General features: G+C 47.5%; 1 protein-coding gene across 1 annotated transcript in view; it reads left to right on the forward strand.

Annotated features, from left to right (window-relative positions):
- Tmprss4 (transmembrane protease, serine 4) overlaps nt 1–23,194 on the forward strand; it is a 33,812-nt gene that overhangs the window by 7,130 nt on the left and 3,488 nt on the right. Inside the window, exons 2-9 of the mRNA XM_005378227.1 lie at nt 8,036–8,069; nt 12,470–12,583; nt 15,441–15,593; nt 16,589–16,718; nt 18,795–18,896; nt 19,847–19,887; nt 21,407–21,566; nt 22,674–22,840. Of these exons, the coding sequence (XP_005378284.1) occupies nt 8,036–8,069; nt 12,470–12,583; nt 15,441–15,593; nt 16,589–16,718; nt 18,795–18,896; nt 19,847–19,887; nt 21,407–21,566; nt 22,674–22,840 (901 nt within the window). The remainder of the gene's footprint in view (nt 1–8,035; nt 8,070–12,469; nt 12,584–15,440; nt 15,594–16,588; nt 16,719–18,794; nt 18,897–19,846; nt 19,888–21,406; nt 21,567–22,673; nt 22,841–23,194) is intronic.

Here is a 23,194-nt window from a genome sequence, read left to right on the forward strand (position 1 = left end):
GCCCACATTGCAGAGAGGGAAACTGAGTCTCAGAGATAAATACTCTGCCCCAGCTTGCTCAGTGGGGCAGTATAGAAGCCAGACCTTCTACCACCAAACTCCCTCTTCTCTCCCCTCTTTCTCTCTCCCGATCTTAAAGCTTAAGGGATAATATGTAAACTGTGTGGAATTATTTTATAAACCTCAGGCAGCATCTCAGATGGCAGGTAAATTACAGTGTTTGGAGAATTCTGCTAAGCTGTAAGCTCCATCAGCACTTCCCAAAACAGCGGGATCTGACCCCTGCCGGCTCTCTCCAGCCCTTTCTTCCACTGGCTGGGCATAATCCTCAGGAATGCAGAGGGAGAGTCGTGTTCCTTCTCATCAAACCCTGATGGGACGCAAAGTGGGCTCAGATGGATCCACCATCCAGGGCAGAAGAAAAACTGAACAAAGTAGAACAGTAGAGAACTCAGAAGGGTGGGAAGAATGGACCGCTTCCCCTGGGACAAAGAGAAGAGTCTCGTAAGCTCTTAGGAGCCACACAGCCCCTCACCACCAAGGGAGGGTGCCTGACAGGGACTCTGGGCTATCCGCAGTTCAGTTCCACCCGCTGGTCCTGTACTGATGCCTCACTCCTGCCTTCCTCATTGTCCTTCCATTTGGCTTGAGAGGAGAAAACATAACACCACAGCCTCAGCTTCTCTATTTGGGAAACAAGAATAATTACCTCTCTACCATCTCTATGCAGGGCCCTGCATAGAGTTAAGAAGTATGCCCAAACATAAAGGCTAATTCTTAAATGACGAAGCTGAACAGCCGACTGGCAGCAGGATAATGGTAGGTCACCTGACACCTCCCGCCTGCCTCAGGCCCTGCCCTGGAGCTATTATACCCTGGAACGGGGACTGAGGTGTCTGGCTCAAATTGCCAACAGGTCAGCACCTATGTGGCTTAGAACAGGGTGAAATGTTTTCTAATGTAGCAGCCAAGGGTAAGGTTAGACCTAAAGGAAAATGTGTGGCTGTAAGGACATTAAAGGCAAGACAGAGTTTGCAAGAATGCTTCTTGAAGTTCCTTGTGTGGAGCCAGGGCTGGGGACCTGCCTGCAGACAGGGTCTCTAGTCAGAGGCTCCTTGGAAGTCAGCATGGTTGTCACCTCTGAGAACCTTCCACACTACTCTCCGCTGCTGCCTCACGGCCAGGCCTGGGAAATGCAGCCCCCTTCCCCACCCCATGATCATGCAGCATTCCATGTCCTCCACATCACCTTACCTGTCATGGCTGAGGCATCCAAGAGATAGGATCCTGCTTGCAGCTTGGCGAAGGCATCAGACTCCTTACCACTGAAGCTGGTGGAGAGGACACAGCTGTGGGCAATAGGGTTTGGATGGGATGCAAGTTGGGGTTCAAAGAGCGTGAGACCACCTACAGAAGCCCCTGCGCACCCAAGCCAGCTGTGCCCCAACCCCACTCTGAGCTGACTGTGAGAAGCCTTTGGGTCTCTTGGCTCACCAGAGAACGTTCCCCACCCCCTCCCTTGGGCTTCCCCCACTGCTTTGTCACTGGTCTCAGCAACCTAGCTACCACCTGCCAGAGCCTCGAAGGACCTGTTCATCTCATCACCTAGCAACAGCAGCATCTCTGTTTCTTGGTTTTCCCTCTGAGATCATGGAAAGCCAGGGCTTGTCCCCCACAGGAGCTGGAAGCTGCCAAGACCAGAGCAGGGCTAGAAAGCCCTCTTTTCTGCACCCCTAGTTTTTTCCCTCTTTGTCCACACCCCAGTTATTCCAGCTCTGCCCCCACTGGCTTCTTCTCAGAGCAAGACAATGCAGAGTCAGCACTGCAGAGAGGAACAGAGGAACAAGGCCCAGGGGCAGGCTGCTTGGCAAGGACAGCAGACAAATGAACTGGCCTTGCTTTCTGTTCCCTTGGCCTCCTTGAGCTGTCACCTCTTCACCTCATTATTAGCCTGGTAGAACACTAGCCTGTTTCATTGTGAGGTTATTAACTCTTATCTGCGCCACCATCTCTGAAAGACAGTTCCCAATTGCTTGACAGGGACCTGAGGTTCAGAGAGGTTGAGAGATGTAAGCAAGGCTACACAGCAAGGTGGAAGATGGGACAAGAACCCATACTCCCCAGGCTGATTCTTTGTGGCTCCTCTGTAGCACACAAAACCCCGTATCCCCTCAGAAACAGGTACTTCCTGGTGTCTGGGTTCATCATCTCTGAGCTGAAAAGGAAACAGGACTCTGAGAGGTCCATTTGCCATTTTTAGCCTGGCAAAGGCATCAGAGTACCTCTCGCCCAAGCTAGCAGAGAGGGCACCACTAGGGGCAGCAGGGTTGGGGTGGGATGCAGGTCAGAGTGTGTGGGACAACTTAGCGGAGCCACTGAACTCCAAGATCTGAACACATAAGGGAGAGGGGGACAAGTAGATAAGAAAGGAACCAACCTAACAGAAGAACGAAGGGATGCTAACGCCAATAAAGCCGCCCAGCCCTGCAGTCAGACTCTGCTGCGGGGAAGTACAGACTCAAAAGGACCCAACACCAGCTACTGACATTCACCCAGTGCGTTTCTGAAACTCCAAGGAAATGAAAGCAACAGTCCCTCAAGCCCAGAAGCCTGGCCCCAAGGGCTGGATCTGTGACTTGCTCTGTAGCCATAGCAGCAGCTACTAAATGTATATGAGCCTTGGCTGCTTCTTCTGTAAATGAGAATAATTTCTCAAGGTCATTCCAAGGATATCATTTATGAAAGAAGGATATTGTAAGTTATATGGCAGTAGCCAACTGCAGTAGTTAATTGTTCTACCTCCACATCTGGGTCCTGGGGTAATATCGTTCTGCTGCCAATGACCAACTGGGAAGGAAGGAAGAAAAGAAAGAAGGAAGGAAGGAAAAAAAGGAAGGGAGAGAGGCAGAGAGAGAGGGAGGGAGGGAGGAGGGGTCTCTGAGCTAATCAGACAAAGGCAGGTGTTTTCCAGCCATCAGCTCCCCACCCAGTCCCACCTCCACCTCACTACCCACCTTCTCCAGCTTGGGCCCTCAGGTGCCCCGGGGCCTGGGCATTCCTGCTCTTCCACTGTCCTCCACATAGCAGGAGGACACTGACTAGACTAGACCCGTGAGTCAGGGCTCTGCAGCAGACTGAATCAGCAGAGCAGACAGGCCCAGCCTAGCAGCAGCCCAGATAGGAAGGAAAATGCCGGTGCCCTCACTGGCACTGGCCTGGGCTGCAGCAGTTATGGCCAGAGCCCAGGTTCAGGTTGGGTATATAATAAGATGTTTCTAGCAAAGCAAAAGGAAGCATAGTTGGTTTTTGCAGACTTCCGTCTTCCTTCCATCAGTGCCAGCACAAGACACTTGTGTCTGGCCTCAGTTGGAGTCATCTGGTTCCTGGGTCTTTGATTCTCATCTGGTACCCACCCGTCTCAGCCCCATTCTCTGCTTTTCCTCAGCTCAGAGTTTATCCTTGGCAGAGAGGGGATGGAGATGGCTACAACTTCCTGTTTCTGTACTGGTCAGGAAGGTCACTAACACTGATGGTCCCCAAACACCACTCACAGGCTTACAATGCACCTACCTCCCTCGCCGTTAGCCCTGATACCCATGACTTGCAGCAGCTCCTTTTCCCAGGGATCCCCTATGAGCTCTCTTTGTCAGTGATGTTTGTCCATGAGCTCCAAGAAAAGCCAAAGAATGATCCACTAAATGGAAGAACTCTGGCTTTGTGACAGTCAGAGTGAAGCGGTATGAGGACAAGTGTTCGACCTTCTCTGACCACTCAGCACAGCCAGCCTTTGGCTTCTTATGTTCTGTCTGAACACTGGGTGTACAGCATTGGATAAAGCAGGACCTTTAATTCAGGGTGTTTTTCACTCTTGGTCCGAGCAGAGCCCGTTTGTAACTCACTAGCTAGTTAGTGGACTTAGCAATGTGGTTAGCCTTGCTAAACTCCAACAAAGCCTAGGACTTAAATAATGACCTTGACGTAATCACAAAATCCTTCTTCCTCTCTCACATGCACATCCATCCCCCAGTGAGGCAGGTGGGAAGGTATCTTTTGCTTTTTAATTCAGCTACTAGTGACCGCACATCTCTCACAGGGCAACAACTGTGCCAGCTGCACTCTGCCAAAGTTGGCATCGCTCATCACTCCCTTGCTCTTTTGAAAATGCTTCAGGACTGTGTGTAATTTGCTGGGACTTCCTTTATTGTTGATGTTAAATTGCAAATGCCACCCATCTTATTTTATGTCACTGTAGTTCATTTCTTTTGACTGCGGCCTAACATTTCTTTGTGAATACTGTATGCCACAGTCAGCTTCTGAAAGACTGGCCTGAGACTCAGTCCTAAAACTGAGACTCACCCATTTGTCTTTTTCACTTTCTTTATTTCTTTCTGCCTTTCTATCTTTCTTTTTCTTTCTGTCTATATTTTGGGGGACAAGGTTTTGTTTGCTGTGTTGTCAGTGCTGGCCTCAACTTGCAACCTTCCTACCTCAGCTTCTAATAGCTGGGACTACAGGTACACAACGTGGCACCTAGCTCATTAATTTTTTTGTTCAATAAATATTTATTCATACTTACTATATGTGGGACATTGTAAGGGATATCAGAGATGCACCGATTAACTGAAGATTTGGCTTATAGTGTCCATTTGGTTCATGCTATTTCTTTCTCACTTTTGCTTGCAAATGGGGATGAATCATTTTCTATAGCCGCCACTCAGGGGTAGCAGCTGGAAGCATTAGCTCTGGTGAGCACTGGGTTGCTTCAGTTCAGTTCAAGATGATGAGCCAAGGGCAGGCAAGGTGCAGACTGTAAGCCTTTCTCTCTGTTCTCAGCTTCTACCACAAATCCTCACCCATCAAAGGGTATAGTCAGTTTATTGAATGAATACTAAACAAAAGTGATCTGCCCTATATTCCTCAACCAACGCAGGCATGCGTGCACGAGCAGACCCAATGAAAAGGATGAATTGATGGGGACGGGCACTAAATGGATACTCTTAGTATCCTGCCAGTCCTTCTGCTGGCCTCCCACAGCTCAGCACACATTCTTACCTGCTTAACCAAGACCCCAGGGCATTCCCTCCACTGGCAAGGCCCATTGCCTTTATTTCCAGACACTTGAGTGTCTCTGCCGCCATCCTCTTTCCCTCTCCTGTCCTCACCTCACTCTAGCCATACCAGTCTCTATGCAGTTTCTCCAGTGCCCCGAGCTTGTTCCTGCCTGGTTGGTTCTTCATGCTGTTAAAGTTCCAGCTCAGAGATCACCTCCCCAGAAGACACTCCCTATGCACAAGTCCCCAGACCTTCCATTCAGAATCTCCGTCCAGGCACTGTCTCTCTCACCCCACTTTGCTCTCTGATAGCTCCCACTAGGCTCTGGTTGTTTCTGGCTACCTGTTTATACCCTGTCCTCCCCAGGCTCATCCTTCTTCCCAGAGATGCAGCCCTTCCTGTCTCTTTTGGGATCCTCTCCTGTCCTGAGGAAGGACTGTTTATTTGTTGTTGATTCCATAGCTCCTGGAGCAACACCTGGTACAATACGGACCCTCCACAAACCTCTATCTAGTCTGGTGATGATTTAATGCTACTCATCCTGGTTATCAGACACTTCATATCAATCCTTTTTACCCTGAGTTAGATGAAAGGATTTTGTCAACTATTACATGCCAATTGTATGCGAATTGTTGTTGGTATTATTATTTCCTGACTCTCTAGCTACAACAAGGCAGGCTTACCCAATCTGTTCTCATCTTTATCCTGGAAACTGTCTCCTCCAGCCAGCCAGAAGAGAGGAGGACAGAGGAGAGGAGAGCCACAGTGTAGAGCCCAGTGAGCAATTCCACTCAAGTCATTAACTGAGCCTTTACTAGGAAAAAGCCTGATGCTGAACACGAAGGATACAATGGCAATAAGAAAGAGTAACCGATACAATTATTGTCAATTTAAATGTTTAATTTAAAAACATGACACCAACCAGAGAGAGAGAAAGAAGAAACAATGACTCCCTGACAGAAGCAGGACTGTGATAAAGATGTCCTGAGTGCCATGGAAGCAGAGAAGGTGGAGGCCACAGGAAGGAAGCCCCATGTGTGAGCCTGGCACTCCCCACTGGTACAGTAGCCCTTCAAAGGCAGTATTCTTTTCCCCACCTTACCAAGGCTAAACGTGGGGAGCAGAGAGTTTGAGACCTTGCCCAAAGCACACAGTTAATAGTGTGCAGAGCTTGTATTCCAATGCAGGAGGCCCTTGCCCAAAGCACACAGTTAATAGTATGCAGAGCTTGTATTCCAATGCAGCCTCTGCAGACAGCAGCACTTGGCTGGATACTGCATCCGCCAGCCATGACTCATGCACAGAGCGTACATGGAAATGTACAGAGCCCTGCTTCCTCTCTGGCCACCGCTGGGGGGTACCATGACCTCTGCACAAAGGGTCAGGTAAATCCCTAGGTGGACGCTTAGACCTCAACACAGCCCAGGGATTCCACACCCTCAGCCAGACTGGGAAAGGGAAGAAGGAACAGGAAAGCTTCTAGGAGGCAGGAGAAAGAGAGGGAAGGGTTCGGCTGCCAGGAATCTGGGTGTCACTCTTTGACCTTTGTTCAGCAGTAAAAGAGACATGTACTTTACATGTGAGCCTTTGTATGAGTATGTGCTCCCTGCACATGTAAAGTTGTGTGAACAAGTGCGAGAAGTGCCTGTCCTTATATTTGTGTACATGTGTTGCTGATAACTTAAGACCACACTCTCAGAAATGCCATTATATATTCTGAGAGTTCTGGGTTTTGTTCATTTCAACAGGTATAATATCCCTCAAGTAAAACACTCAAATCAGAAGTAAATTGCTCAGTGAGGTTTTACACATATAAACGTACAAGAAGCCAACATCTAGAACAAGATCTAGAAGTTTCTGAACATTCCAGAAGACTCTAATGTGCTCCTTCCAATAACCACCCCTCCCTCCCCAGTTGTAACTGTTATCCCTGTTGTCACCCCTTAAACTTTGACTTCACCTCTTAAATCTCATGCAAATAGAATCATACAGTATATACTTTTGTTTCTGGTTTCTTTCCTTCATGACCATGTCTATAAATTTCACCAGGTCACTGCATTTAGCACTAGGGAACTCTTGTCTATTGCTGTAATTCTATAAATTATATAAATAGACTATGTTTTACCTACTCTGCTGGTAGTTGACTTTGGGTTTTTTTCTGATTTTTAGCTATTACTAATGAAGCTACTACGAACATTCATGTATAAGTTTTTTGCTAGATATATGCATTTATTTCTCTTAGCTATTGGTCAATAAATCATAAAATAGTCATATATTTTGCATTAATAGATTTAACCATTTTCCAAAGTATTTGTATGAAATTACATCCCAAAAGCAGTGTATGAAATTTCCAGTTGCTCCACATCCTCTTCAACACCTAATATTGTCAGCTTTTTAAATTTTAGCTATTCTGATGTCTACGTAGAGCTATTTCACTAGAGTTCAAATTTGCATTTGCCTCATATGTAATAACATTGAGCATCTTTTGGTACTTATTAGCCACTTTTTTTAAAAAAACAGGGTTTTACTATGCAGTTCAGGCTGGCCTTGAACTCACTTTGTAGCCCAGGCTGGCCTCTAACTCACAGCAATCCTCTTGCCTCCCACATGCTAGGATTTATTAGCCACTTGTAAAGTATCTGAGTTTTTAACAGAAATATATTATCTGTGAAACTAGGCAAACTATTGACAAAAACAGATAAGGCAGAATTATCTTGAGAAATTCAGCAATACACACAATTAGCAACTAGTGGTTTCAATAATTGCTAACTAATTGCTAAAATTAGTAAGCTAGTTAGGCTAGGTCAAATAGGTACATGACTGAATTTTTTATCTTGAACCAATTATGTAGCTCTCACAGAAATCCCCACTTAGATTTAGCAGGATGAAGGGAATGCACACAAGAACCAAGGATCTCCTGTAGGCTACTAGCCCTAGCCTTAGAGGTTCCCTCACTCAATTCACTGTTTTTCCTTCATTACAGGATCCTGACAGTGACCATCCCCTGAACAACCGTGGTAAGCTCAGTCCAGCTTTCCTTTGTCTCCTTCAGCCTCTGAGTATCAGTCACCAGGCAGACATTGAACTACTCTCATATGGCCCTCACAACCTTCCCCCTCCTGCCAAATGGAGTAGATGACGTCCAGCTCCCATCGACCCAGCATTCAATGATACTAAGTCCCAGTATTCATTCTAGAAGTAGGAGGCCTAGTCTCTGGGGAAACAGGATTAACAAACCAAAAACTCCAAGGGCAAAGATTCCCCAGTTCCATCACTGTGCCAGGGCCTGGGCTGCTGCTGGGCCATAGCAGTAAGACAATCAGCCTTCATGGAGTTCACAGGCTATTCATGCTGCCAAGAAACAAGCTGGTCAATGTTTTCACTGGGAGGAAAGAAAATGGCAATATTTGCCTGATTTGCTATAGAAAAATAAGCCAATACACAGAATATTCCCAACTTTAAGTGTTGCATTTGGCTATACCCTGGATCAGAGTTGTTGTGTAAATAAATCATAGACTAATCATATGTTTTACAATTAGTAGATTTAACTAAACCATTTTCCAAAGCTTTTGTATGAATTCACATTACCACAAACAGTGTATGTTACATTTTCTTAAACCATTGATATCTATTCTTGACACAGCTCACTGGATCAGCAAAACAAATAAAGCACAAATTAATATGGACAGATCAATAAGAAAATGGTTGATCCTACTTACCTTGACAGCTGATTTCTCAGTTCAGGGTCACAAGTTAATAAGAGCACAAATGATGGAATCTTCAGCAAGTAAAAATGGTGACTTGTTATACTTTGGAATTTAGTAGATCAGTAGACCATGGTGACCCCAAAGAACACCGGGCTCTCTCAGGCTCCACCCATTGAGTAAGCCTGAGAACCATCAGACTAGAAAATGAGCTGAATCTGCTACAAATTCCTGGAATGGAGGAAGTGAACAGTTCAAGCTGTTCAAGTGGTTGGGGATGGCACCATGGGCCAGGTCCTAGAGGATGAGTCAATTGTCAGCAGACAGAAGGGAGTGAGGAAGTCTCAGGGGAGAAGGGAAGAGCCCAAGCTCTCCAGACTCACAGGTGAAGATTGATAGGGTCATTCCAGATCAAGGAGCAGACCCACCAATGCAGAGCTGGGGACTGGCGAGGACTGGCTATGGAAGTCCCTTAGGCCAGGAGAGGGAAGCCAAGTGACACTGACTTTGAAAGCATAGGGAAGAGTGCAGTCTGGATGAGGAGATCACAGGGAGCCAGGGGAAAGAAGCTGTCTTTTAGGAAGCTCTGTCCAGCAGCACTGGGCAGACAGACGGAAGAAGGATCAGTAGCAGGGGGGAGGCCATTCATAGCTCAGGGAGTTCATGAACTTAAACAAGATATGAAGCCCCTTCCCTTCCTGCTAGGGAAAGCAGGACAACCCTGCCACTTACAGCTCTGGGTAAATGAGGGAGGGTACCATCCCTCACTTAATGCAAATGAAAATTTGCGTTAAACACAAATGCAAATGCAATATAATGCAAATTTGAACTTTAGTGAAATAGCTCTACATAGACATCAGAATAGCTAAAATTTAAAAAGCTGGCAATATTAGGTGTTGATGAGGATGTGGAGCAACTGGAAATTTCATACACTGCTTTTTGGATGTAAATTCACGCAAATACTTTGGAAAATGGTTAAATCTATTAATGCAAAATGTATGATTATTTTATGATTGTATGCAAAATATATATGACAATGCAAAATATATGACTATTTTCCAACCCAGACAACACCCTGGAGGCAGAGACCTTGGGCCCTGGACACAGGGACTCAATGCCCCCTACAGGTCATTCACTCCCCAAGAAAATAAACCTAGAAAATGTCCCCAGGAGTAGGAGCTCAATAAGTAAACCACAGATGCAAGAATGAACAAAATGTCAAGGGCTGGGAATGTAGCTCAGTGGTATAAATTCCTGCCTGTCAAGCACAAGGTCCTGAGTTCAATTCCCAGTGCCACAGGAAAAAAAAAAACAAAAACAAAACAAAATGTCACATCCACAGGAGAGGGGATAATTCTGAAGACTTCTTGCTAACATGTTAAAGAGCTAGCGTTATTGATAACCTATTTTGTGCCAGGTCCTAGCAATTTACAATAGGCAATACCACTTCCAGCCCACCTCCCCAGCACATGGCCCCTATGTCCAAGGTTAAAAACTCTCTTTTAGGAAAATGTGAAGTTTCCGGTTTCCTTTAAAACAGATTCATTAATATTAGCATTTACTGAACACCAAATTCTGGCAGGATGCCATTCTCTGCTTTTGAAGAGCAGAGGAAAAGGACAGAACCAGACAGGTGACTAGCTATCATTCAAAATGGAAGAAAATGAGATCTGAAGAAAGATAGAAGGAATGTGTTTAGGAGACCATTCATTCAACAAACACTTGGTGAGCACCTCCTGCAGGGCAGGTGCTGTCTGCCGGATGCTGTTTTAGGCACAGGGGACTCAGTAATGCACAAAGTCCTGTCTTCCTGCAATCTTCATTTGGAGAAGGGAGACAGGAAACAAACAAAACATGTGAAATATGCACTATTTCATAGGACCAGCCTATTGCTTGCTTAGGTCTCTCCGGCTACCTTACTTCCTGCCCTAGCTCTTCCTGGAGGAGAGGTCCACACAGCACCTTCCCAGCTTATTTGTGTGCAAGGAGAGGGGACTGGAAAGAACATGCCTCTGCTACTTACTGAGAATCTAACTTTTCACAGTCATCCCCGTGTCCCACCTCCTTGAACAGCCAGGGGAGGTGTACGTGTAATTATTACCTGTTGTAGGCTGCAATGGGCTCCTACCTCATCTCCTAATCCTTTGCTTCAGTCCACCTCTTCCCTGATAAATGATTCCTCCTTCTAAATACTAATTTGATCATGTTTCTCTGCGGCTCAAAACTCACTGTCTTCAGGATAAAACCCAGTCTTCAGCATGGCTTTCAAGGGTTTCACAAACTGCCTTTGTTTTCCTGCTTCCTAACATGCTTTGATTCACCTCAGATTCTACGTCACAGGCCACTCACAGTTCCCACTCCATGTAGTGCCTGGGCTGGTCCAGCGACTCCATTCACCATCTCCACCTATGTCTAAGTACTGCCTGCTCAAGAAGCCATCCTTGGCCTACCTTTGATGGTGTCTCTAGTATAACACACGCCACCTTCCACACTTCCGTCCGTGTCCCTGTCTGCCCTTTCTCCAGACTGTAATTTCCTTAAAGACAAGAACACCCCAGTGTGATATTACCTATAATTCTAGTACTCCAGGATGCTGAGACAGGAAGATTCCACGTTCAAACCCAGCCTGGGCAACTTAGCAAGACACTGTCTCAAAATAAAAAATACAAAAGTGTTGTAGATGTAGTTCAGTGCAAGGACTGACCCTGGATTCAACCCCTAGAAAAACACACACACATACACACACACACACACACACACACACATACACACACACAAAGACAAGGAAAGTGCAAGGACTTATTGTTTGTTGACTGACAAAGATGGAGGCCCTCTGGTTGCATCCTTTTATTAAGCCTCTACTCTCAGCTTTCACAGTGCTAGAGGGCTCTACCTTCCTGGATCTTATAGTTTAACCAAAAAATAAATCGGGGATAAAAGGAATACGTCTAATGTTCTATAGCACAGTAGAGAACTGTATTTAACAATTAATTATATTTCAAAAGAATTTTTGAATGTTCCCAACACAAAGAAATAACAAATGACTGAGATGATAGCTATATCAACTAACCTAATCCTATCGTCATACATTATATACATGTATTGAAATGTCATACTGTAGCCCATAAATATGTATAACTGTCAATTAAAAATAGAAAGATTTTAAAATTTATCAGCAAGTCAGGAAAAGGATAAATGACAGCACAATGAATACACCTTCATGTTCATGCAGGACTTGGCCTGTCCCAGGGCAGGCTCAGAGCAGACCGAACAGGCTGATATCCTCGGACAGGCGAGGAGAGTGGTGGTGAACCTGTGAAATGCATGCTATTGTGTTTTCCTTTTAAGACAAAAGATGTTAGTGTGTGAGCTGCTTTTTCTAAACTAAAACCTCAGTATTTAGGTTTAATTGCCATGTTGGCACTTTGCAATAAATAAGTGGCTTTTGGGTTGCAGGTTGGGTACTCAGTCTTGAAAAGGTTCTCCATCACAGGGGTAGGGCAAGACAGGAGGACAGCATGGGCTGCAGACTCACTGGCAGAGTGCTTACGAGAGAAGGGTAACCCCGGGGAAGGGACAGGTGGGGTGGCCTCCTCTTTTGGAATAACCCTCCAGCATAAGCCAAGACTGTCCCCAAGGCAATCCTGCCACAGGCTGGGGAGGCTCCAAGAACTGAGAGCATGCTTCACCCCTCTGCTTCATATGTCCTGCAGGTGCCATCCCGCCATGCAAGCCCCGGACCCCAAAGGAGACCTTCAAAAAGGTGGGGATCCCCATCATCGCAGTACTGCTGAGCCTGATGGTCATCGTCATTGTGGCTGTCCTCAGTAAGTTACAGCCCCTAACCAGCTTTTGCCCCCTGAATAGGTGACGGTACCCTCCCTCATTTACCCGGAGCTGTAGGTGGCAGCTACACCTCCATCCTCCACCCCCACAGTCAGAGATGGGTGATCTACATAAAGCTGTGCAAAAACAAAAAGGAAAAGCACATCCACCTCTTCTTTGAAGGCAGCCTTCTTCTAAGAGTGAAAGGGGAAGATGAACTCAGCTCCCATCCATCTCTCCCCATCTAGCCCAGATTTCTCCTTCACACGTGACACACATCACAAACCCACGCAAGCAATTGCAGGGCACTGCCCCTCCCTCCTCCTGCAGATTGACAGCTTGTGGGTCTGAGCAGCTCTTGGGGCTGCCAGGACAAGAAACATTTCTGCCAGGGAGACACAGAGGAGTCATCAGGGAAGGTGGAACCCCTCCCCACCTTCAGCTCTGTCTTCATCATTGTGAACGTCTGAGCCCCAGTGTAACCCTGAGCAGCCCACTCTGTGACAAATAAGATTAAACTATGTGAGTGGTGATTCCCACTACCCTTCCTAGCTCCCACACTCTGCAACTGAATCCTTACCTTCATCAACCTCACAGACACAGCAAGGTACTGACCACAACCAGAACTCAGGCCCAGGAGACCAGACTAGGAATGAGGACAATGGGGACAGAAACCTGGTTCTATCACTTGCAGCTATGCCACTTGAGGGCACATAAATGGGCCCTCAATCTCTCTTACTCTCAAACTCTTCACCTGTAAAATGTCCTGCCTTCCTCCCAGCAATATCATGAGCACCGAGGAGATAGTATGGATAAAAAACCAAGCTGTGCAAAAGTGTGTGTCATCACACAGCTTGCTGAGATGTGACTCAGGCCTCTGACTAAACAGATCCAGTCCCACCTCATGGCAGTAGAAACGCAGATCCACAACATAAATACCACCTAAAGCCCTGAGAGCCTTGGATGGGTGTGAAAAACAAACAACTCCAAATCATTTCTTCTTGACCTTGGCTGGCCTGACATGACAGTGATTGTGTTAGTCAGCTGTCTACTACTATAACAAAATACCTGAGATAATCAACTTATAAAGAGAAAGAGGTCATTTTGGCTCAGTGTTTTGGAGGTTCCTGTTCATGATCAGTTTGCCCCACTGCTTTTGAGCCCATGTTGAGGTAGCACATCACAGCAGGACTATAAGGCAGAGCAAATCCCCTTACACTCACAAGTCAGGAAGCAAGAGGAAAGGGTGCGGTACCATGATCTCCTTAGAAAAAATGCCCCCGGCAAACTAAAGACCTTCCACTAGACCCCATTCTAGAGATTCCACCACCTTCCACTAACACTGTCCTGGGGATCAAGCCTCTGGGGAACACTCGAGGTCCAAATTACAATGGTGGATCTACAGTGCCTCGCAGATCTGCTAATATTAAAACAAGCTTGTTTTATTCAGACTAATATTAAAACAAGCTTGCTTTCTCTGAGCATATGTTCTGCCACAGTGGAAGGAGAAGAGGCCAAATTTGTCCAAGGGAAGCCAGAAAGGCAGCAAGTCATAATTTAGAGTTGGGCTCTTGCTATCTCAGAAGGCCCTGCATGGTTTCCATGCCCTGGGTCCTCCCAATTCTGAAATCAGAGGTGGCAAACAAATCCTTCACCCTGGTCTAGGCTCTCTCAATACTTTGGCTCCTGAGCAATGAACTGCTGACCCTGTTTCCTGGTTTTGTCCCAGAAGGCTGGGATGATCCTGCCTTACTCTGGCTCCTAATCATGAACCAAACTTGAAAGGTCTAGGAAATTCCTGGCCTGCTCTTTCTCCTTTACTTCACTCAAGAAAGGAGCATCAGGGCCAGTAGGTTCCATCTTCAGATGGGAGGTAGACAGATGTTGGCTTTACCACGTGGGCACTGTGAGGCTTTGGGAAATAAGCCCTAACCCTTCCATCTTCCGTCTCCTTATTGGTGACATAAGTTAGAGTGACACCTCTCTTCTGAGGTTGTTGCCAGGATGCATGAGGAACAGTATGGAAATTTACTGGCACAGTGACAAGTGGAGGACATCAGAGACCCACTGCCACCACTGTTAGGACCAGTTGGGACTGATGCTATACTGGAGAGAATCCACTTAGGAAAGAGGAGTTCCTTCCTACCAAGGTATCTGGCTGTCGTCACCAAAGAAACCTTTGGAAATATCTGTTCCCTAAGGGATTGATTACACTAAATGCATTCCTGTCGACCTAAAATGGCACAGGAGAAACAGAAGTGAATGCACCTGGCAGAATCTTTAAACAGCAGGCAGAAAACTGAACATGAATCTCTTCATGAGTCTTTCAATCCCAGATAAAAACACCTGCCTCTAGAACTACACTTAAGAGTTACAAGACATTTTCACAACTACCAGCTTACCACTTTTCTCACCAGCCTGTGAGATAGGTACTATCCTTCCGTGGCACAGAGGGGGAAACTGATTCCTAGCTGGGGAAGTGAATGGTATAAGGCTGCACACCGTAAGTAGCAGAGCCAGAAGCAGGTCTTGGGTCCAATCATCTTCTGCATCATTACCTAAGCCAGAGCTCAGAGTAAGAGACCTGCAGAACCCATTTCTCAATATCCCCCACATACATTCTCACTCTGGACTCCTCTGCCACCTTAGAGACGGGCCTGTGTTATTTTCTCCACTTTTCCAATAAAGAAACTATCAGGACCAGATAGATCTGCTACTAAGCAGCAGAACTCAGCCTTGGACCCATATCTGCCTGTTTCCAAACCAAGTATTAACTTGCAGAAAAACACAGCGTCTCCCTGCCCCGGCTGCCTGCACGACCCTTAACCCTCTCTGCACCTCTTTGTGCTTGCCTTCCAGTCAAGGTGATCCTCGATAAATACTACTTCATGTGCCAGCACTCTCTGCACCTCATCCCGAGGGAGCAGGTATGTGACGGCCACCCCGACTGTGCCTCAGCAGAGGATGAAGAACCCTGTGTCAAGGGCTTCCCTGAGCAGCCTGCTGTGACAGGTGAGTCCTGGTGGGGACAGGGTATGAGAGGAGTGGACCCAGCAAGAAATGTGCTCAGGCCCCCTGGGTCACACACAGCACCAGCATACTGACTTGGTATCCCCATAGAATAGGGTTCACCAGAGCAGGACCCTGCTGTGTCTATCTCTAGATTCTAGCATGTAACAAAGAGCACACACTCTGTTTAAGATTGGATGAGGGGACAGGCAATTGTAGCTGAGCCTGTCTCACTCCTGTTTTACCTGCTTGATTTTGAGAAGGAGGACTAACTTGATTGACCTTGGAGAGTTTCTCCTTCCTATGAAATCTCTTATTTCAAGAGAAGAAAGGAGAATGTCAGACTATCCAACCAGCTAGTGATCTTTCAGTTAATTAGTGTTTACTGTAACATGCTATGTAACCAGCCCTTCAAAGGAACATGAGATAGATGGAGCATTAAAACCATATTATTTCTTGATCTGGTACCTGGACTCTGAAGAGAAAAAGCCAAAGAGATGGGTGATGAGACAGAGCTGAGTGACTTCCTGTGTAGTTTGCTCTTTTTTATTAAATTCAAATGCCTCTGAGCACCTGCCATCTACTCCCAACAGAACTTCTCACCTGACCTCCACCCTGACCTAGGAGAAGCACCTAGGTCCCTGGCTGAGATGCCCCCCAGGCTAAGCAAGCTGTGTGGACCATGGGTAGACCATGGTCATGACCATGTATCTGTTCATGAAAACTGATAAGAGCAAAAGGAAGCGATATTACTCATTGTGCCAGGGGAAGAGGTCAAAATGGAGATTGATATCAGAAGGTGTATGTGCTCTAGCTACTGTCACAGTGAAGCTTAAACAGAGTGAGATGGAGGAACTTCCCTTTATCTTAAAAGTATCAGTGCTCACGATGTCCCCAGTTCTGTGCTGGGGGAAGTTGAGCTGGTCTCAAGATGAGTTCAGAGGGGCTGGGCCAGAGGGGCCCCTACCTCCAGCTGACCCAGGCTCCTCCCCTCCCAGTCCGCCTCTCCAAGGACCGATCCACCCTGCAGGTGCTGAACCCAGCCACAGGGAACTGGGCCTCTGCCTGTTATGACAGCTTCACAGAAGCTCTGGCCAAGACCGCCTGTAGACAGATGGGCTATGACAGGTATCCACCCAGGCCTTCAGAGGCTGTCACTTTGCCCCTGCATTCTCCTCTCTCCTTTTTCCTTCCCTCCTCTTCGCATCCTCTTCTTCCTTTCCCTGTTCTCTCCTCCTGTCTTTAAAACACAGACAGTCAGGCTTTTGATTCCCAGCACTTTCACTTGCAAGTAACGTGAAGATAAAGCTCTTCAGCCTCAGTTTCTTCAAGAGTTAATCAGGGGAAGTATTTCCAGCCTCATAGGATGAGTATGGGATGCCAACAAAAGAATGTATGTGGCCCATTCCAACATACACCCACTCACACACACACACACATCCATATGCAGGTACACTCACACATACACTGACACATAGCACATATCCATACATGCACACTCACACATACACTGACACACACCAAGCACACACAGAGTTCCAGCTCTTCTATAGTCCTCTTTTTGTCTTTACTCCTCAGTCCTTACTCCTTTGTCCTTTGGAAGAAGCTTCCCCTGTCCAGTCATGCCAAAGTCTAATTTACTTATCAAAATCCCATTGGTTAAAATTTAATCAAAATTATCCTGATTTCACTGGGCCCCATCAACAGCAATCCCAGCTCTCTCCACAAATTCCAAAAGCAGTTCCAAATCTGGAGTGGATAGAAGGTACATAATTTTAAAAAGGATAATTAGCATTATATATATGTATATTCATTGGCTCTTGGCAGAAAACCAAAAACATAGTTATTAATATATCTATGTTGTAAATAGGCTCAGAGAAAGTAACTTACTTATAATAGCTTGGAGGTAGAGAACTAGATCTGTGCCCAAGACCCCTCATTTGAGGGGTGGGGGGATCTTGGGTTTGTACATCAGGAAATTCTCTCTTCTCTCAGGGCTTCATGTGTAAGGGAGGGAACGAGAGACCACTGATCACTCAAAGAGCCAACCTGGAGAAGGGAAAGAGCACATTTGCGGGGTGGGACAGCCTCTCCCTGGCAGGCACCAAACTTCAGGATTCTGAGAAACTGGGCCCAAGGATGAGATAATAACTGCTAGGCAGACATCACCAACCAATCACAGATCTCTATCCCATAGATTCCTAAAGCAGCTTCAAGGTCCTTTTCAATAAATGCTCCAGGCAGCCTTTACAAATCAGCCTGACCTACATGCTCTCTCTACTCTCTAGTTATCAGGCTTCTGCTGATTTCCACCATCCATGGGCGCAACCCCCAGTACCCTCTAGAAAGGACACTCTGCACCTTCATTTTCAAGGTGATTGGAAGGCATGCCTGGTCTCTGTTACTCTCGCTCCTCCTGCAGCTGCCGTGATCCAGCCTGGCTGCAGCCAGCCCCTCCTCCCACTGCAGTCCAGCCAACTGCAGCGACAGCTGTGCCTGGCCCAGCAGGCTGAGGCTAGATTATGAAACCTGGATATCTCCTGGGGTTCTCAAGATGACAGGCTCCAGGCATTTCCGCCCTTCTGGAGATCACTAAGGCATCAAACCACCTAGCTCTAGGACCCTACCTAATCAAATTTCATTAGAATTACTGATCAGGCTATAATTGATGAACAGACCGCAACTTTCCTGGGAATGTCCATTTCCAACATTGTCTCTCTTGGGCTAGATTTCTCTACTCAGATTTCTCTACTTTCTTTCCTCTGCCTGGATTGGAATCACTTCTTGTCCCACAAAGCCATAGGTGTGACCCTAGGGGTCAACCGGTCCATTCAAACTTTTGCCAAGAAGAAAACTGAGGCTCAGAGAGATAACAGAAAATCCTGCTGGGACCTTTGAACCAGGGACAGAGCTAGATATTAAGAAAGAGGATCTCTAATGTTTCTCTGCAGCTCTGGGTTCCGGAGTAGGAATCCCCAGCAAAGAAAGCAAGGGCACATGAGCAATGTGCCCAGGGTTGAGTCCAGGATGCCAAGGGGAAGTCCTTATTGTATAGCAAAACATATCCCACCCCACTGGCCAAGACCACCTCTACTCCTTGTTCTCCACCGCCATTCTCTGCCACCCTCTCTCCTGCGAGCGCAGGCTGCCCTACCATCTTGTTCTCGCCTCCCCCCAGCTCCCAGCTCTTACTCCCTCCCACAGCCAGCCCACTTTCCAAGCTGTGAAGAATAGCTGGGACCAGGATCTGGATGTCGTTGAAGTCACAGAAAACAGCCAAGAGCTTCAGGTGCAGAACTCAAGCGGGTAAGTGATGGATCCCCTTCTGACCTGCAAAGGCCATGCGTGGAGGCTGCGAGGGCTGTAGCGAGCTCAGCCTAAAGAGACCAGCAGCAAGAGGAACATAAGCCAGACAACAAGAACTCTTTTCCAGAGCTATAGATGATTAAGTGCAGCTATAGCATCACATTTCTGGGAGGTTTTCTGTGTTGACTTTTTTAACACCATGAACAGCTGGACAAAGTGTGCCATCCTACCTACCCAAAGGCAGAAAGGTGAATAAACTGGCCTTTCTATCAATCTGAATATAAAGCCAAATGTCTCTTGCTACTGCCTTAGGTCCCCTAATGAGTTGCCCAATAAGCCACTTTGCAAAAGTCACTTTGTCTTTTCCCACCACTTACCCAAGCCAAGGCAGGACTTCCCCACGTTCCCAGTGTTGCAGGGAAGAGACCCCGTAACTCTCACCTCACTGCCCTGCTGCAGAACACAGCATCCAAATGAAGTCTGTCACACTGCAGCAGGGTAGTTTGGAGAGGATGCTGGCTCCTTAGCATTCAAGGTTGTTTCTGAGGGCTGCTTATTCATCAGAGTAAATCTTGAAAAAGACAGTGTTAGTAGAATGACTGTTAGCCTCGAATGCCATTAAAATCTCATTCTTCCATTTGGAGAGCCTGCAGCACAGCAAATTCTGTTCTGTGCACTGTTCTTTTCCTGCTCAGGCTGCCAGGACCCTGACCTGTTCTTTGAACTGGGCAGAGCCCTCCCTGCACATAGTAGATGCTCATTAATGGGAGTGTTGAATAAAATCAAATTGCAGCGAGTGTTACCGCAGTTTCCATAGAGTCCCCATTATGCAGGTTTCAGATTTCCCAGGTATTGGGAAGGGTCTCAAATCAACATTGTTAGAAGGGCTGAGTCCCTTCCTCCCAGCCAAGGGAGAAGTGGAACCCACAAGACCCTGTGTTCTCTTGCAGACCCTGTGTCTCAGGTTCCCTGGTTTCCCTGCACTGCCTTGGTGAGTATACTCTATCTCTGAGGATTTGGGGCTGAGCGAGCAACAAGCAGGGAGGAAGACCTTTGTCCTCATTCTTTTTTTTTTTTTTCTGTCCTCATTCCTAAATCTCCTAGAAAACAAGTTTCACTCTACTTCAGCCCAACTTTTGTTCTTCAGCCTTTGGACTTGTAGGTTAGTTCTCCTTCAAGTGGCTGAGTTAGGACCTCCCTTCTACCATCTGATCACAGCCCATGGCCTCAGTGTACTGTACAGTATTAGTTTTTCACTATTGTAGTGAAATACCTGAGGCAGGCTAAATTTATAAAGAAAAGAGGTTTCTTTAGCTCACAGTTTTGGAGAGTAAAGGTCAAGATTAAGTAGCCCCATTGGTTTGCCCTCTGGTGAGGGCTTAACTTCAGATACAAGAGTGAAAAATCACATCACAGAACAGGAAGACAGGGACACAGGGCTCAGGCTGTTTCTTATCACAACTCACTCTCTAAGAGCTCTGAGATCCCATGAGAACTCTCTTAATCTCTTCTGAGGGCAGCTGCTCAGTGACCCAAGGGCGACCCAAGGATGACCAGGTCTCAGACATGAAGCTTTGGGAGACATATTTAAATCATATCCAACCACAGCAGGGAGCTACAAAGAAATTGATCTGGCTAGAAAGAAACTTTATATAAAGACAGCAGCAGACTGGGAATGTAGCCAGGGGGCTGGGATAGCTCAGTGTTAGAGCACTTGCCTGGTGTGTACAAGGCCCTGAATTCAATCCCAGCACCTCCAAAACTAAGACAGCAGGAGGCTGCCTGGAAGAGTTTAAACTCCACCTTGTCAACAAAGGGGCTTTGTGAGAGTGAGCAAGGTGGCAGTGCTTCAAATCAGACAGCCCCCACCTAGCACAGTGCTAGGCACGGAGGAAAAGGGCAGCAGCCTCTCGAGGTTGCAAAGATCGCCATGGCAGGGCTGCCGGAAGGGTCAGAGAGGCAAAGCACAGGGTGGGGAGGTGGAACTGGAGGATTTAATAGCGGTCAAGGGTTGGATATGAAAATACACGGATGTGAGGAGGAAGGCAGGCAAGCAGACAGGGAGCAGCCCTTCACAGGAAGAAGGACCTTGGAGAAAGGTGAGTTTGGGATGGGAAGATCCCATTTCTGGGGCTTTCTTCCCACTTCCTGATGCCAAAGTAGCTTGTGCACATCTGTTTACTGTTACTCAGCGGGAGCAGCTCAGGACACAGGACATTCTGCCTGGGCAAGGCTCTTGTCATTCATCCCTGTTCAGTGGGAAGGTCATAAACTCCCAGCACAATGGACACACCTGTGTGCACAATCTAAACTCCGAACCACACCCAACAGAGAAATTTGAGGGAAAGCCCGCGGTCTGGGACATTCAGCAGCTCCCCATGAACAATTCAAAACTGGCCCCATCCTTTCCACCCTCCGGGACCAGTCCTGAAGGGAGAAAGTGGAGGCTCAGGCTGCCGCCCCAGCCCTCGGCCTGACTTCCTCTTCTCCCTCCTTGCTGCTGAGCTCAGCCTGTGGGCATAGCGCCAAGACTCCTCGTGTGGTGGGCGGGGAGGAGGCATCTGTGGATTCTTGGCCTTGGCAAGTGAGTATCCAGTACAACAAGCAGCACGTCTGTGGGGGGAGCATCCTGGACCCCTACTGGATCCTCACAGCAGCCCACTGCTTCAGGTAAGGGCCCAGGTCTCAAGGCCCCGCCTTGACTTACTTTACGATGCCCTCTCCCCGTCCCCTGGAGACCGCTGCTAGGGTGTAGCAGCCATGATGCCCTTTGCTGGGCACTGGGGTCTGAGCAGAGGGTGCTGATCACCAAGCTTGACCTCTGCTGGGCGGAAAACCATCAGATACCCAGGGTCCTCACTCACCACAGCCCATCCCCCATATCCTCCACTCCCTAAAAACTCATCCCTCCTCCCTGGGATCCTGAAAACTCACTCCCTCCTTGCCAGTCTTCCAGGAAGTGGCTCCAAGATCTAGAATCACTGTTATTCCCTCATTTTATACAGAAATTTAAACAGGTGTAGTCTCCCATCGGGTCCAGCAGAGATAGACCCAGCCATGCCTCTGGAAGGGCCACAACCATGCCCGCTCGGCTTTCACTCATTCGACATCTCCTTAGTGCCAGCCAGAACCCAAACCCAGGTGCACCAGACAGACTCCATCACTGCCTTCAAGGCACTCCCAGTCCAGGCCAGGGGTTCTTAGCCTTTTTGAGGATCTGATACACACTATAAATTCTTTCGTGGAAGAACTGCACAGTACACTGTACCTGGTGTGTGGCGGGAGGAGACAGACACACCCACACATGACTGACCACAATGAATAGAGAGAAAGGATGGGAGGCCAGGGGTGGTGGCACACACCTATTATCCCAGTACTTGGGAGGCTGAGGCAGGAGGATCGTAAGTTCGAGGCCAGTTTGCACTACACAGTAAGTTCAAGGCCAGCCTGAATTGCACATATGGCAAAACCCTGTCTCAAAAAAGAACAAGGATGAGAAGCATGTCAGAACGCCAGGGCTCAGCCATAGAACAGCCACTTTCCCAACCCTCTGGGCAGAAGTTTCCCTGTGCAAGTTTCACCAAAGAAAAGGAATCAGATCTCCTTTTAGAACTCAGCTCCTGAAAAGTAATTCCTCTGACTGCCTCTCTGTACCCCAGACCCCATACTCTCATCATCGTGTCAGGTGGCGCCCGCCACAGGGCTCCAGGAAGCCAGCCCTTACCCACACCTCCTTGGGTTCGGCTCAAGCTTAAAGCCAGCTGTCTCTTCCCACAGGAAGTATCTCAGTTTGTACAACTGGAAGGTGAGGGCTGGCTTTGACAAACTGGACAACTTCCAAGCCCTGCCTGTGGCCAAGATCTTCATCCTTGAGCAAAACAACTCGTACCCCAAAGAGAAGGACATCGCCCTCGTGAGGCTGCAGCTCCCGCTTACATTCTCAGGTGAACAGTGGTACCTGGGGACAGAGACCCAAGCCTCTCCGCCGGTTCTGCACTCACTCTGCCTCTAGACCATTTAGTGCCCTTGGGCGCCTTCACTTCCCCTCTCAAGACCTCAGCTTGCCCATTTATTTCTGACTCATGCGTCATCTCAGTGTCACCGGTACCACACAGTCACCTCCCCCTTGAAGCTGCCGGCTATCAGCTCACCATCCCCCACCCCCGCATCCTCCAAGGTCCCTTTCCTCCACTGGGAGCACAAATGAGAATCAGAGCCACCCACTCTTGGAGTTACGAGGGACCTTTTTAAAGGATCATCTTGTCCACTCCCCGAATGCAAGCAGCACCCAAGAGCTT

This window comes from Chinchilla lanigera, unplaced genomic scaffold (assembly GCF_000276665.1).
Source record: "Chinchilla lanigera isolate Chin_1 unplaced genomic scaffold, ChiLan1.0 scaffold00011, whole genome shotgun sequence".
NCBI lineage: Eukaryota > Metazoa > Chordata > Mammalia > Rodentia > Chinchillidae > Chinchilla > Chinchilla lanigera.